General features: G+C 37.3%; 1 protein-coding gene across 1 annotated transcript in view; it reads left to right on the top strand.

Annotated features, from left to right (window-relative positions):
• The window catches only part of KDM4C (lysine demethylase 4C), a 308,331-nt gene extending 293,608 nt beyond the window's left edge, over nucleotides 1-14,723 (top strand). The window contains exons 20-22 of the mRNA XM_082496977.1: nucleotides 6,205-6,324; nucleotides 10,210-10,302; nucleotides 13,753-14,723. Of these exons, the coding sequence (XP_082353103.1) occupies nucleotides 6,205-6,324; nucleotides 10,210-10,302; nucleotides 13,753-13,929 (390 nt within the window). The 3' untranslated portion in view covers nucleotides 13,930-14,723. The remainder of the gene's footprint in view (nucleotides 1-6,204; nucleotides 6,325-10,209; nucleotides 10,303-13,752) is intronic.
• Nucleotides 14,724-15,810: the final 1,087 nt, after the last annotated feature.

Genomic DNA, 15,810 nt, shown 5'->3' with positions numbered 1-15,810 from the left:
GACATTGAGAAAAATGTTGTAATTTGAATACAATTTAAATAAACCAAAATATTTTATTCTGAATACAGTCTAAACCATAGTGATTTGAAAAATAACAGAGTTCAGCACTGTGTCTGCCAGGTAAGCAGATAAAAAATTCTATTGGTGTTGAGGAAAATAAAATAGGAGTTTCTGCGGATGATCATGCTGCTCAGTTAGACACTCTTCTGTAGAAAGAGGTGCCAGCCTGATTATGTTTGCTGTCTTGGTTAGTGCTTGATGACAGTTCGATGCTCTGTAGTGTGGATTTTGTAGAGACACCCTCATGGGAAATAGGTAGAAGAATGTTATGGGTATGGTAGATTTGAATATTATTTAACAAGTTCCAGAAGAATGAAATGGTTTAGAAAAGGAAGAGGCTACTCTGCATGTCTAACAAATTACTTTAAATGATACAAGTTTACAAATGTAAACCTCAGGTTTGTTAAACAGCACAGCTGTAAGAGAAAAATTTCTGCTTGATCAGATGAGTTGGCAGCAAATGAGAGTAAGCTTCAAGAGGGAACCACTTGCAGACAATATTTGCTTAACTCTATATACCATAGACTGATTTTTCTTCAATATCTTTCCAAGTTTTTGGCCTTATTTTTTTTTTATACATGGAAAAAGAAAACTCAATCTTCATTGTATTGTTATAGATATATATATGAATGTTTCAGGGCTATGTTCAGGGAAAACTGGTCTCCAGTAATGTTCATCAGCTGCAGAAGATAGTCTTCAGACTGTTAATTATGGATTGCAAATGTCTTTTACCTCAGTGTTTCATTCCCCTCTTCCCTATTAAGCGCACTGTAGGAGCACAGCTGTGAGAACTGAATTTAGTAATCTCTCACAGAAAATATACTGATCTGATCAAGATGGAGATTGATTTTCTTCATCCTAACAGGAGAACTTCCACAGAAAGCTCATGCAAAAGTATGAGGGGGAGGCAAAAGCAGCTTTTAAGACAAGAGATAGTAGTGTAGTTTATCAGTTGCAGGATTGAATTGGGGACCTTCATCATCAAACTCTTCTGTCCCCTCTTTTGTCAGGGTAGGATCACATCATGAAAACAGGTAGTAAGAGCCAGGTGATCTGACGAAGTTGCCCCCTGATTTGACTAGATAAGTATTGGCATTTTTTTATTTGAATGGTTTTCAAGCAGCAATTTTAAATATTTGACTACTGTTGGGTTTATACTTCCTCTAAGAGATGCCACATGGGCTGCATTTTCCTCTTTTCAAACAAATTCATGGGATACAATGACGAAAATTACTGCTATGATATTAAATACAATTTTAACCTTTATGACCATTACTTTAAGTTAAAGGAGTTAATTGATCCTTTCTTCACCAATCGCATTCCACATTCACCAAAGGCTGAATCAGATTTGGAAGTATATGATTCCGTTTAAGCTCCTTAAAGATCAAACATTGAGCTATAAGCTGACTGCTGAAAGGCAGAACATTGTACAAGCTAATGAAGAACGTTTCATGCTGCTAGATTCAGGAGGAATGAAGGGGTGGGGTTTGTGTGTTCAGAACATTCAGAAATGTTTTTGAGAGCTTTTTTCTTTTCATGTATTTAACCTGAACAGAATTTTTATTTTAAGTGTTATTAAATGATGTATTGTAGTCTCCAGGACTGTTTTGTTCAACTGCTGCCTTCCTCACTGGAGAAAAATCCCTCAAACTGAAAACTTTTTGTTTTTTATTAAATTCTCAAATATTCTACTTTGGCCATGTCAATATTTTCCTTTCTAAGATTTTTCTCTCTGTCTAGCTTTCTGTCAGACCAGAGACTCTGTATATTAACATTGGCTGATATTTGTAGTCACAGAATAATTTAATCCTTTCATAGTACAATCTTGACATGAAAGACTACAGTATCCTTTCTACTATCAATTTAACTTGCAGACTTCTTTTAGCCAGTGCCTGAAGATACAAGCCAGTTTAGTTGCATTGACAGGCTGAGAGAGTTGGGGTTGTTCAGCCTGGAGAAGAGAAAGCTCTGAGGAGACCTTATAGCGACCTTCCAGTATGTAAAGGGGCCTTTCAGGAAAGATGGGGAGGGATTTTGTACAAGGGTATGTAGCGATAGGGCGAGGGGTAATGGCTTCAAAATGGAAGAGGGTAGATTTAGATTAGATATTAGGAAGAAATTTTTCACTCTGCGGGTGGTAAGGCACTGGAACAGGTTGCCCAGAGAAGTTGTTGAGGCCCCATCCCTGGGCCTCAAGGCCAGGTTGGATGGGGCTTTGAGCAACCTGGTCTACTGGGAGGTGTCCCTGCCTGTGGCAGTGGGGTTGGAACTAGATGACCTTTAAGGTCCCTTCTAACCTAAACCATTCTATGATTCTATGACTGAAAGGATTGCACCACAGAGTTTTCTCTTTCCTTTGAATTAACTAAAGATACTTGTTTTCAATGTGGCTCCTTTGGATCAAACCTAGAAGAATTCAAAGGCTCTTATATTCTTATGGTTTCCAAAATAATTGTTGAATTTGAAATAGCTGAATTAGTAAAATAATTGCCTGGCAAAACTTTGTTCAAATAAAATTATAGGTATTCAAGGAACATCTATTTCTGACAGTTTTGGAGAGCAGTTTTGATAGTTCATCTTAGAGCAGAGTATCTATACCTTTTAGCCTTGATTTAAGAAAGCATTTGAATGGATTTTTTAAAACTTTTTAAAAATTAAGGTATTTTCTTCATATGCCAGTGGCTATATTCAAATTATGGGAATCTTGCAACATTTCACAGTTCCTGGATTCAAGTGTATGCTTTAGGTGCAGACTTCCTCCCTTTTTTTTGGTGTGGCTCCACATTTGTTCCTGGTCTGTGTCAACCATCACCACCCTGCTACTGCAATTGGATTTGCTGCTTGCAAATGCTCTGTCCAGCCTTAATGAACAAAAGTATTGTTCAATCTGTGTGGTAAAAACAGAGGAATATCAGAAGAGAAAAATAGCAGAAGTGTCTGCTTTGCCTCTAGTGCTGTACGCAAGAATTCCATAGTGACAGCATAGAAGACAAGCCCAGTATTTCAACGTATTTTTCTAACATCTGTTGAGAATGGATTGCTTACTATTTTAGCTCAATGCATACAGGGAACCCCAAAATGAATTTTTCTAAAACCAGAAAATACCGCCTGTAATAAACAAGCTTTAGAGTTATTGTTATTCACAGTTTTTTGCTCATAAAGAAACTTTTTTGAATGGCTGTAAATAAATCTAGCACTGGTGAGACCATATCTGGAGTGCTGTGTCCAGTTATGGGCTCACCTGTACAAGAAGGACATGGACATACAGGAGTAAATACAGTGAAAGGTTATGAAGGTGATGAAGAGACTGGAGTATCTGTCATGTGAGGAGGGGCTGAGAGAGCTGGAACTGTTTAGCTTAGAGAATAGTAGACTCAGGGAGATCTTATCCAAGTGTGTAAGTACCTGATGGGGGAAGTAAAGAAGGTGGATCCACACAGTTCCCAGTGGTGCAGAGTGACAGGATGAAGGACAACAGGTATCAACTGAAATACAGGAAATTTCTTAACATGAAATTTTTATTCACTTAAGAAGAGACTTTTTTACTGTGACGCTTGTCGAATGCTGGACTAGCTGCCCAGGGAGGTGGTGAAGTGTTCATCCTTGGAGATACTCAAACCCAACTGGATATATCCCTGAGCAACCTTCTGTAGCTTACCATGCTTGGAGCTGGGGCTCTGAGCTGTGAAACAGCTGGAATGTGAACCTGGACACTTAAGTGAATAGGCTTTGAGTATAGATAGGCATGATTTTGTCTATTTGTGTGAAGAAGAAAATACACTATGTAATTGTATGAGAAATGTACATGGTTTACAAGTTGAATGTAAACTGTATGTTATTTATGGCTGGTCTAGGGCAATGTCAAAGGATTGCCACGTCTTGATGTCTGACTTTTCATTATATGACTGAGAAAAGTGAGGTTGCATTTTTGCAATTTTGTCAGCCTAAGAAATCGTTCCCCAGAAGAAAACAGTGAGAACTATTTTGCAGTAAAAGGAGAATCTCTAAAATGGTCATGTGATGTGAAAATAAAAGAGAGGAACTCTGGCAGAAATCAGCAAAAACTATTTAGTACAGGTTTCCCAAACATTGATCCAAAGACTAAGACATTGTTGTGATACATGGATCCCAAAGATGGGATTGTTATTTGTCTAGTTATTTGCATGAGAACTCTAATTTTCCATATGAGTAGTTCCTTTAGCTGTCCTAGAGAAGCTGTGAGGTGGGTTTTTTTGTGCAAGGTGCAAAGGGAACAATTCATGCTGGGCTTTTGTTCTTGGAAAATTAATGTTTCGCTTGACATTGTTGATAGATTTTTTGTTTTCAGGAAATTTGCAGTCTTCAATGATACATTTTAAAAGTTTGTTCAAGACACTTAACCAAGACTCCTTTTTGCACGTTAGCAATAAATAGATAGAGGATATATCCTCTGTGCTAATGACAATAAGCATCTTGACAGTCATCACTGAGAAGAGAGCATTAAAAATATAGTCTCATTTAATTTATAGTCAGAGCTATGATCGTATTTAGCAGTCCGTGTCCCCTGAGAAGTCATAATTATTCCACTGTTGGAGAGCAGGCGACAGTACCCACCCTTTCCCTTCTCCCCCTGCCTGTCCTGGAAATATTGGGAAGGGTATTACAGTAATACCACCTACTACCCCAAATATGTGGTGAAGTCGAAAGGATACATCTTTCTGTGTCTGTTGTAGCAACCTCTGGCAGGCAAACACGCAGGGCATATTTTAGAGCTGTCCCCTTGGCACAGCACCTGAGGGGTGACAGAGACTGTTGTCATGCAGGAAAATGTGTTTCTGTGAAAATCCAGCTTTTCACTTTTCTCATGCGTTGAATCAAATTCATGGATTAAGATACATGTGGTTAAAAGCAGTTTATGAAGCCTGGGTTTGGCTAGCATGATACTATAACAAGATAATGTCCCAGTAAGGATCACTGTGATGCATTTTTGTTCCCACATTTTGAGTTCTTTGTCGTGATAAGCGTTGGCCGCTTTTGGAAGTGAACTGTTGAACTCAAAAATACAGTAGTTTTTGTAAATTACTCTATGTAAATCCAAGACTTTGAAAACAGTAATAGTACTGCAGCAACCTGAGATAATACCAGATCCTGCAGGACCTTGTCACAGAGTTCTTGGCTTTATCTTTTCCCAGTCTAGACCTCTTAGCAGTGAGCTCAGCTAACATGGTCATCTAGGAGAATACCACTAAATTAGTACTAATTTACATGACAAATCTTGTGATGTAGTCAGTACAAAGTACAGATGCCTTTGTTGGGCGAGTATTTGGCACAGAAAGCTTCCAAAGAATTGGTGAGCACAGGCCTGACACTATCCTTTTCTGTTCCTTTGGGTATTTCCTCATGTGGACAGCTGTTACTATGGGTGTGTGGTCAGTGTGCTCTGCAAATGAGTCATTTAGGTCATACCGAGTCGTATGGGGCAAAAGAAACCCTAACAAGGATGTGTTGCAACTAGCATAAACTGTGCTGCTCTGACATGCTCAACAAATCAGGCACAAAATCTGGGCAAAACACAGGAAAAAAACCTGCCTCATATCCTCTGGAAAAACAATCCCACCTAGTTCTTCTTTGTAAGCATTTGGATTCATTCAGTGTTTCTCAATCAGCTAAGCAAAGAACTCATTGGCGTTCTCGCCATTTGTACTTTGATCCATCAGGATATGTTTCAGTCAGCAAAGTTGGCAACTAGCAAAATATGCTGTAGTTAACAAAACATGAGTTACTTGAATATGTAAAAGAGAAACTGTTGCACAAATGCAATTGCGCTTTAGTGATCTCTATTTTCAGTGTGTGACGGAAATTAATTTTGGGGAAAATGTATCACAGTTGTTGATAGCAATCTGATTTTTTGCATGTGTTGCCTTGCCAATGCAGTATCAAGCTGTAAAAAGAATGTTTCTTTGGTCAGTATTTCATTTTCATAAAGGCTAACAGTATCTTCTCTTAGTCCATTAGCAGGATTATAAAACTTGACACACACAAGGTAATGAATTACCAATTCATTAATCAACTCCGATTACCAAGTTGTAAAAAGCAGATTACTGGTAATTTCAAAGTGTAGTGGCTCACTCTCTGATTTGAGAATCCATCCTTCTTTGTAAATAGAGCAGAGATTGCCTAAGGCTGGGCCCACCTGCAGAGGGAGAGGTTGTCCAAGTGAAGTGGCCTGATGGAAAACTGTATGGTGCAAAGTACCTGGGAACAAACACAGCTCACATGTATCAGGTGGGTGTCTACATTTATTACCATGTGCTTGTTTTTCAGATGTCTTTATTGCAAATTGCTCGTTCAGCTCTAGCATTGGACTGGCCAGCCACACCTTCAAAGCTGCAGAAGGCTGGAGGGTGGGCTCTTATTGTAACTGCTAATGCATTTAAACTAATAAATAAAGCTGTCTAAACCATTAACAAGTGCTGTGCACTCTTTGGGAGCTTAGGTTTCACCTGTTCTTATAAAATCAAGAAAGTGGGTTATTTAATAAGAACTCAGGTGAACAGGTGGAACATTAAGATTGAAAGATAACATTTGTTATTTTCTCCAGGTTATTTACTTTTATTTGATGTCAGGTAATTATACAATTAATGATATAAAATTAAGAATTTGTGTGTGACTAAAATGAACCTTAGGCATTTTGTAAAAGGATGGAAGGGAAGACAGTAAAAAAAAGAATAGCATAAATACCCCTGCTTTCATTTGTCTGAGGCACTTCTGAATTAATTTACACATAATCTAAGGAGTGTTTTATCCTCAGCAAAGGCAAAAGGGAACTGAACACTGAAGGCAAGGCTAAAAAGCTGACTTCTGATTTCAGAGACATAGTAATTGTTTTTTTATGTGCTTGCCTTTGAGAAAAATCAGTCAGCAGCTTTGAGTACCCAAGTGAAAGGTAGAAACTGCAATAAAACAATCACAATAATAATAGCACTTCTGAAAGAATGAGAATCTAGCTACATTTCATTTATATATATATAATCATTTTCACTTATGTAACTCTTTTTATCTGAGGGCCTCACATTACTCTACAAAAATGGCAAATTTACTATTATATCTGTAGATAAATTAAGGCACAGGGAGGCTAAATGACTTGCTGCATTGACCTTCTCACTTTGCCAGTGACTTGCAATCGAACTCAAGTCCTCAAATGCCTGATCCCTTGAGCTAGTCTCTAAATCTTACCTCTTCCCTTATGTATAGCAGCTGTATTATATAGTGAAGGTGAAAAGTTCTTTATAAAATACAAAGATTATTGTTGTGTAGTAACATTAATCTTCAGATCATTTGATCTTCTAAACAGGGTCTTCTGAGCAATACTGAGGTAAATTAGATTAATGTTGTCTTTCATATTTGAAGGAATGTGACATAGCCAAAACAAACTTCTTTTGTCTTTTTTTAGACCTCTTGGACAACACGATGAAATCATTTTAGTTTAAGGAAAATGGATTAGTATGTGGAAGTTCAGTAAGGTTTGGAGTTCCTCAGCATAACAGTCATGAGAGATTACAGTAGACTGCCTTGTAGCAACCCCTATCACAGGGGAAAGAGCAAAGATTGAAGATTAGAGGGAGTCCAGATTGCAGTACATAGGACTTTGGAGACAAACAAGTATTTCAATCTGTAGGACAGGAGAAGAGGCTGCCACAACATGGCCACAGAGTACAGAAAGTCTATTACGGGGAGGGTGCAAGGCTAACTTCAAGACACATTAGTAGTTCTTCCTCTGGTCCTTCTACACAGCCTGTTTGATAGCTCCTAGGACCCGTGCCTACGCATGCTCCATTCTTATTCTGGGTTGTGAGGTCTCTGTTGCAGCCTTGAGATTCTCTTACCAAGTCTTTTGTGATTGCTTAGATGGTACAAAAGGACGGAAAAGGACTCTGAAATGAGTATTATGATCTAATAAGGCACATCTGTTCTACTTGGATAAAACTGTGAATTTTCCTCATGTTCATGAGACATTTGTACCAAATGTGACAGTACTTGTGTATGCAGGATGCTATGACACAGTGCACCAGAATTCGTGTCATGCAATTTGACGTTCACGACCCAGTATCCTACACAATCCCTAAGCATATATACATGCCAAATGGAGCAGATGTTCAAGTGAAATTGTTAATGTGATCTACGTTTGATGTCGTGATATTGACGTTCACTATCTATTTTTGAGCTTCATTTGAGATTATTAAATTATCTGTTCACCCTATTAATTGCTTTATAACAATTTCAGCTGACCCTTTAATTTATGATGTCTTGATAAAGGAAAAACTCATGGAGAGAATAACATATTACACAGACACAGTACAGCAGCAGAAGTCCAAATAAAATAACTTGCTAGATAAAATTGATGATTTGAAATATAGTGTCGGAAGTCTGGATTAAATTGGAGCTATTAGAGATGGTGGGTTTATATTTTGCATGAATCATGATACCATTGAAAGTCTTAGAGAAGCTCTTCTTATGTTTGCCTTTAACGGTATGGCAAATTTATTTCCAGTGTGGTATGCTGAATTATTGCTGAAGAACTTCCAGTTACTCTTCATTGTAATGTTCAATATATTTCATACTGCAAACATGCCAGACTATGTGGTTTGATGCAGTTGCTTGCTGCTGTATACTGCCAGTAAAAACAAAAAGATTGCCCATTCAGGAGGTGGTTTTCTGATCTCCTGGAGCTGGCAGAGCTCATTTCCTGCCCAGTTCTCTGACCAGTGATGCAAAAAACATTACCAACTCTATTAGGCAAAAACATATTACTAAAGATATTGTGCAATAAGGAGCGGGAATAGCAGAGAGGCTGCTTCTGCATCCTGCTGAAAAATACCTAAATTGCCATAATTTTGTTAAACAAGCTTAAGCCAAATTGCCTTTAAGTTCCTTGAACATACTACTAACAGACTAGGCTTATAGGGTTAGTAACAGGAACAGAGAAGAGCACGGATGACTTTTGTGACTTTGCTGTCCATCTGTGTATTTTAAGTGTATTCCAGATCTGTGCATCCCTGTTAAATTGCTGTAAAAAAATTGTTTTTAAGTAAGTTAATAGTTCATCGATCTTTACCCTGACTTTTGAGAATGGATATACTACATCAGATTTTTCAGCTGTTCACAATTAATCTGACGTGCTCAGTCATGGCAAGGTTTTAATTTGAACATAGAAAACCCAGTCCATTTACAAGTTTAAATATGTGATTTTTCAGTTTTATCTATGATAATACTTTTGATAAGTTAATGTTTTCCTATGCACGTATTTGGGCTTATTCTTCCAACCTAAGGCTGTTGTTGTAGTTCATATGGTCTCATTAAGTCACCTAAGGATGTGACAGGACTTCTTTTAAGTTTATACCAAACTTTAAAGTACAGTTTCTGTGGGAACTAAAACTGCAGTCATAGATAATAGCTGAAATTCACAATCATTAGATGAAGTATTAAAAAAAAAATACCAGCAGCTACTGAAAAGACTTAAACGCTTTAAAGCCTCAGCATTTTAACATTCCCAACACCTAGTTACATTTTCTTTCTCATTTTCTACTAACGGGGTTCGTGTTGGATTAAATCTAAACCTAAGCATGATAAAGCTTTTCATCTTCTGAACAGAGCATTTTAAAGAAATTCCATCAGATTCAATAAAATTCTGTTAACCGCTATTTCCTTAGTTGTCACTCATACTTTCTTTCTTTTGACATGGTCTTCCTCAACCTTGAAGCACAGGATGTTAAAATTAATTTTTTATTTATTACAAGCAAGTAAAAAAATTAGAGGCAAATAAAAACGACATGAAGACATTTTAATATGTCACTCCTATAAAATAATGTCTGTGTTGTTATTGCTCAGCATTCCTAATCTAATATATTTTACTTTATTGTATATGTGTCAGTGTTGATTTTGAAGTCTCTTTGCTTAGATATTATTTTCCACGTAGGAATGTGTTGCAATTCCTAAGAAATAACATTTTTTATGTTTTATCCTAATTTTACCTTGCTAAAGTAGATAGTAAAATATTTGTATATAAATCTTCTGCGTTTGCACATGTATTTTTGTTTGGAGACATTCCCAGAAACTTCCTGCAAGAGTTAAATTATGATTTTATTTTTAAATACCCATTTTTTCAATTAGGTTGAATTTGAAGATGGTTCTCAAATAGTAATGAAGAGAGAAGAGATCTATACACTAGATGAAGAGCTTCCTAAGAGAGTGAAAGCACGTTTTGTGAGTATTTGCTGATGATAACTTTATATATGCTTAAAATGCCAATAACACTATCTTTGGCTTTATTCTGGATTTTCAATTTAAACTGGAAAAATATTTTCTGAAGCTTCTACTAATATGACTGGCTGAATCAGGACAACAATTAGCGCAAGTGTCCATTTGCTACTGAGAATGATTAGGTGTTCTTCCAGTACAGGCAAATGCTGTTGTCAAACATAATTATTTTCTCCTAAAATGGACATCCTGGTAGATCATCTGTCAGATTGTGAATTATCAAGTTAGTAAAATTTTTAAATTGACAGACGTTCTGTTATTTCAGTATGCTTATAACGTGTAAGCGTTTTTAAAAATTTTCCGAGTTCTCAGAGTTTTGTGATTTATTACTGAATTTAATAAAAATGGAATTAATCAGTTCTAAGAAACAAAGTACCTGATCAGAACTCAGTAATGTCACTGGCAGGGCTCATCAGCATTTCACTACTCTTTGATTTAAATCTTCACTGTATTTTTTTAGTTTCCTGCAGTTTCAAACAACGCCCACCAGCTAGTCGTTTATATGTATGGCATGTGCAAAAGTGTTGAGGTTCACAAAGAGCATGACAAAGTTTGAAAAGCGAAAGTTCTGCTATACAGTTCTTGGAGGAGACAAAGTCACTGCTGTTGCCTGTCTTTGTCATTAATGCTAAATATTGTGTCTACTCAGAAGAACACCATGTTCTTCTCATGTCCATGTCCTATTCTGGAATTGTTTGTTCAAAACTGCATTGCAGGTTAAAAGTTTGGTTTCCTTACATATAAACCCAAAGCATAAAGATGCAAAAATCTTGTCATAAGTGAGAACAAACAATAATTCAATGATCTGAATAAAAAAATCCCTCTTATTTAAAGAACACTTTCGGTGAAGCTTTGAAAAGGAGAGCCATGTACAGTATATTCTTCATTGCTGCAGGGAGGTGGGCACATACACGTTATAGAATCATAGTATCATAGAATTGTCTATGTTGGAAGAGACCCTTGGGATCATCGAGTCCAACCATCTACCCTACTTTACAAAGTTCTCCCCTACACCATATCCCCCAACACCACATCTAAATGTCTCTTAAACACATCCAGGGATGGTGACTCAACCACCTCCCTGGGCAGTCTATTCCAATGCCCGACCACCCTTCCTGTGAAAAATTCTTTCCTAATGTTCAGTCTAAATCTACCCTGTTGGAGCTTGAAGCCATTCCCTCTTGTTCTGTCATTAATTACCTGTGAGAAGAGACCAGCACCAACCTCTCTACAGTGTCCTTTCAAATAGTTGTAGAGAGTGATGAGGTCTCCCCTCAGCCTCCTCCTCCTCAAACTAAACAGTTCCAGCTCCTTCAACCGCTCTTCATATGAGTTGTTTGCTAGGCCCTTCACCAGCTTCGTTGCCCTCCTCTGCACTTGCCCCAGCACCTCGATATCTCTCTTGTATTGAGGTGCCCAAAACTGGACACAATACTCGAGGTGTGGCCTCACCAGTGCTGAGTACAGGGGCACAATCACCTCCCTACTTCTGCTGGCCACGCTATTTCTAATACAGGCCAGGATGCCGTTGGCTTTCTTGGCCACCTGGGCACACTGCCGGCTCACATTCAGCTGCTTGTCAATTAGAACCCCCAGGTCTCTTTCTGCCAGGCAGCTTTCCAGCCACACCTCCCCAAGCCATTACCTGTTCACACATCTGTTATATGACATTAATTAGCTGATTCTTGAGAGCTGGGTGTGAGGAGTTGTAGGAGAATGATGTGTAGAGTTGATTCTTCAGGCATACATCAGATGAGATGAGTTTGGTGGACGAACGTAGCGTTACATGGAGAGGCAGCTGAAGAAGGTTTCAGTCTGACTTTCCTTTTATATGCTTCTTGCCACATGCAGCTGCCATCATCGTTATCATAATTTCCTTTCATCCGGTTCTCAGTAGCCGATCCAACATGGATGCTGTAAGTTTCAGAAGCTAGAGGTGTGTCAAAGGAAAGGATTGGCACCGTGTGTGAAAAGGACAGTAAAGCTGGGAAAGGAAGAGAGACAGAGAAGCGTGAGGCTGTCAGCCTGCTGAGGGAGTGTTCACCGGCAGGATGCCCTGTTTTATTGAAGGAATAGAGTAAGATTAGGACAGCTCATTCTAACGGGATATGCAGTGATCAAATGTTCTTGGCTAAGACACCTTTTTGTCAATGTATTTGGGATAAGCGCACACATCTTTCAGTGTCCTGACCACCCTGGGTTAAGATAGATGTCTTGGAAAATGTTAAATGAACCATCTGGTTATATTCAGTGGGAACTTTCGTTGTAGTCAGAAAGCATTCCATTACAATTTTTTGTCTTAGAGACTACATGTAAAAAAGCATTTATAATTAACTGCATGTTCTGTAGAATGTAAACTGTGGCATTTCACAAAGGATAACAAAACAGATGTAGTTGGGTTTATTCTGCTCTTTTTACAATGGAGTTTTTATAGATGAATATTTATTTTTTTGTATTTGACACAATTAACTTAACAGGGGAGTTAAGCATAGGTTAAAAACATTGCATTTAGTCAAGTAAATAAAAGAAACCACAGTCTGTGCTCAGACCTTTGCGTGATTTCCTACTATTGCCTCAAATTCTGTAAATATGTAGCTTAGTCCTCAAGGTATGCTTAACACCTCCTTCCCCTCCTCATGCTGAAGACAGTGCCCGTTAAAGACAGCTTATGGTATTGTTTCCACCTCTTGAAATAAATGACACCAGTTCCTTCTACATGATGCTTTTCCCAATCCTGGGAATTATACCATGACTCCAGTAGTGGAAGTTGGTCCAAAATTTTATGCCACTGCGTTTTCCCAAATGACTCGCTATTTGCTGTCCCACTGTTTTATTTCAGTTGGTTCCCAGCTGTTTTAAGTTTGCTGACAAATGACCAAACTTGTGACTCCAGTTCTTTGCAAATTAGGCAATGTGCGGGTTTCTTTTCAGAGGTCCATGCCATAGTACCTTGCACTTAAAACTTTTCTGAATAACACCAAATGCTGGATAATACTTGATACTGCTAAGAGCAAACCTGCCCAACAATTGCATCGCTTCCATGTTGCTGTTTTTCACCTTGAATTAGGGTGATTGTGTGACCTCTGGATAAAATCAAAACCAACAACTGGTGTTAGTCGCGTGTTTCTAAGAAACACTACGGTCCTAGAGAATTAAATCATGAGTAGTATGTGCAAAACATGGAAAAGTAAAAATTATATTTTAAATGTGCATTTAAGACATTTATTTAATATTTAGACATTTTCCTGAAAACAGTTGCAACTGCATAATCAGTAATATATAAAAGCTTCATATGATCTAGTGAAATGTAGCTGAGTTTCCATGTAACTTGTGTGAACTATGTCAGAATATGATGGCCTGCATGAAGCTGTATATGTAATTGTTGTCTGGTTTTAGTCTACAGCCTCTGACATGAGATTTGAAGACACATTTTGTGGAGCAGACATTATCTTGGGAGAGAAGAAGAGGCAGAGAGTACTGAGTTCCCGCTTTAGGAATGAATACGTGGATGATCCAGGATACCGCACCTTCTTAAAAAGCTCATTCCAGAAGAAATGCCAGAAGGGGCTATAAAGGAAGCAAGAGAGAGAGAAGGATGTTGATTAAAAAGCATGCAGCATTATCTGCAATTGGTTTCGGTTTAATGGAACACCCGCTTTTACGGTGAACTAATCTGTACACCAGCCTCGTCAGCTGAAGTACTTGAGTTCTGATTTCTTCAGTTAATCTATTAAAGATTTTGTAACATTTTGCATTATGAAACTAAGATTATATGGGGATATGCTGAAGAAAACTTGGAGTCCTATTCGCATTGAAATAAGTGGTAAAATTCCCTTTGAATTATGAGAGAAGATTCACATTCAGAGGCAGAGGAGACATTTTAGTAAAACGATAATTTCAGTGGCTTGATTTTTCTGCAGACAGGAAAGGATGTTAAGTTCAATAATGACAGTTTTTATAAAACATTTTCTAAACAAATACAAATATGTACAGTATTAAGAGAAAAGCTGTACTTCTTACCGTGCTTTCACATTTTTATGTCACTACTGCTTTCAGTAGGGTTTGATGTGGACTCAACTCTTGACTTAGATATTTTTGGTTTTTAAGACAGATATCTTCAGTGCAGCAAAGGTGTTTTGTACATTTAAAGAGACAGATTTTGGAAGGTATTTTTAGACATGTTTTTCATAAGGTCTATTAAAAATAGCTATTTGTAAAATACAATTTTCCTTCATTACATGTATGAAAAACTAGAGTTTAAATATATATGCTTAACAGCCTAGTTTTGAATGAATATATTATGGTCTTCCTTTTAAAATAATATTCTATCAATGTAATAATGATTTAAAATAAACAAAGAAATACTGTCATTTTACTTTCTACATTTTGTCTGTTGATGTTCTTTTCAATCTTATTATTTTATACCTGTAGGAATCAAGAAGCTTTACTATATGCAGTATGCATGTAGTTTCCTGAACACAATAGGTTATACACAGACACATATGGCTTGGTATTAAAATGCAAACTTGATAAATAATGTACTTCCATTTTGTCCATTTCCTTCAGTCTTTGGGATCTTGACCTTTTGGGATGTTTCACGGAAAGCAGAAAGTCTGAATTTGTCTGAAACAGTTGGGTATGTGAAACTAGAAGAGAGCTTTATCAAAATGACATCATCTGTTTCTTGTAAATTGGACCGTCAGCAGGATTTCTGACTGCCTGCCACAGGAAAAAGAAGCCCTTTCAAAATCCAATTTAAATCTAAGCACTGCTGTTTCTAGAGTTCTGCTTGCAAAAAAAACTGAATACATGGACCCTAGAATGTTTTCATGACAAACCCAGTCCTTTATATGCTAAGGCAAACATATCTTTATTTCACTGTAGACCTTACATGATTATTCATACTTTTTCAAGTGGATAGTGAAATCTTTTTATTTATTATGTGGCACCTCAATTAACAATTTAATTTTTCTGTGTTATAGTAACTGTCTTATCTTGTACCATGAAATCAGTCAGTATCCCTTTAGTCTAAGAACTTGCTTAGTAGTGACAGTTGGAATGCATTTCCAATTGACAACACTTTCTCTAGAGGTACTGTGTTGTGGTGGGTACTGTGTGGCATATTTCAGAATATCAGAGCTCTTTCTGGTATTGTAAAGAAAAAATAAAAACTAGTGATACATTTGCAAAATGGAAGATTGCTGCTGCCTTCTAGAGTTAAATGTAACTGATATCTTAATTATCGATGCTTAGTTTCAAAATACTGTTCTAGGATAAGAGTGCTTTTATGATCCACCATGAAGGTTCAAAACAACTATGGCATTAATTGGTTACATACATATAAATAGATTTTGTAATTAAATAAATAATGCTACGAGGGTACTACAGAGGCTAGAAATCAAAAGGATGTTCTTTGCCTGGATCTGATATGACCTGTTATGACACCTTGGATAA

This window comes from Vanellus vanellus (assembly GCF_965231255.1).
Source record: "Vanellus vanellus genome assembly, chromosome: Z".
Taxonomy (NCBI): Eukaryota; Metazoa; Chordata; class Aves; order Charadriiformes; family Charadriidae; genus Vanellus; species Vanellus vanellus.
This window is presented reverse-complemented; position numbering and strand designations above follow the sequence as displayed.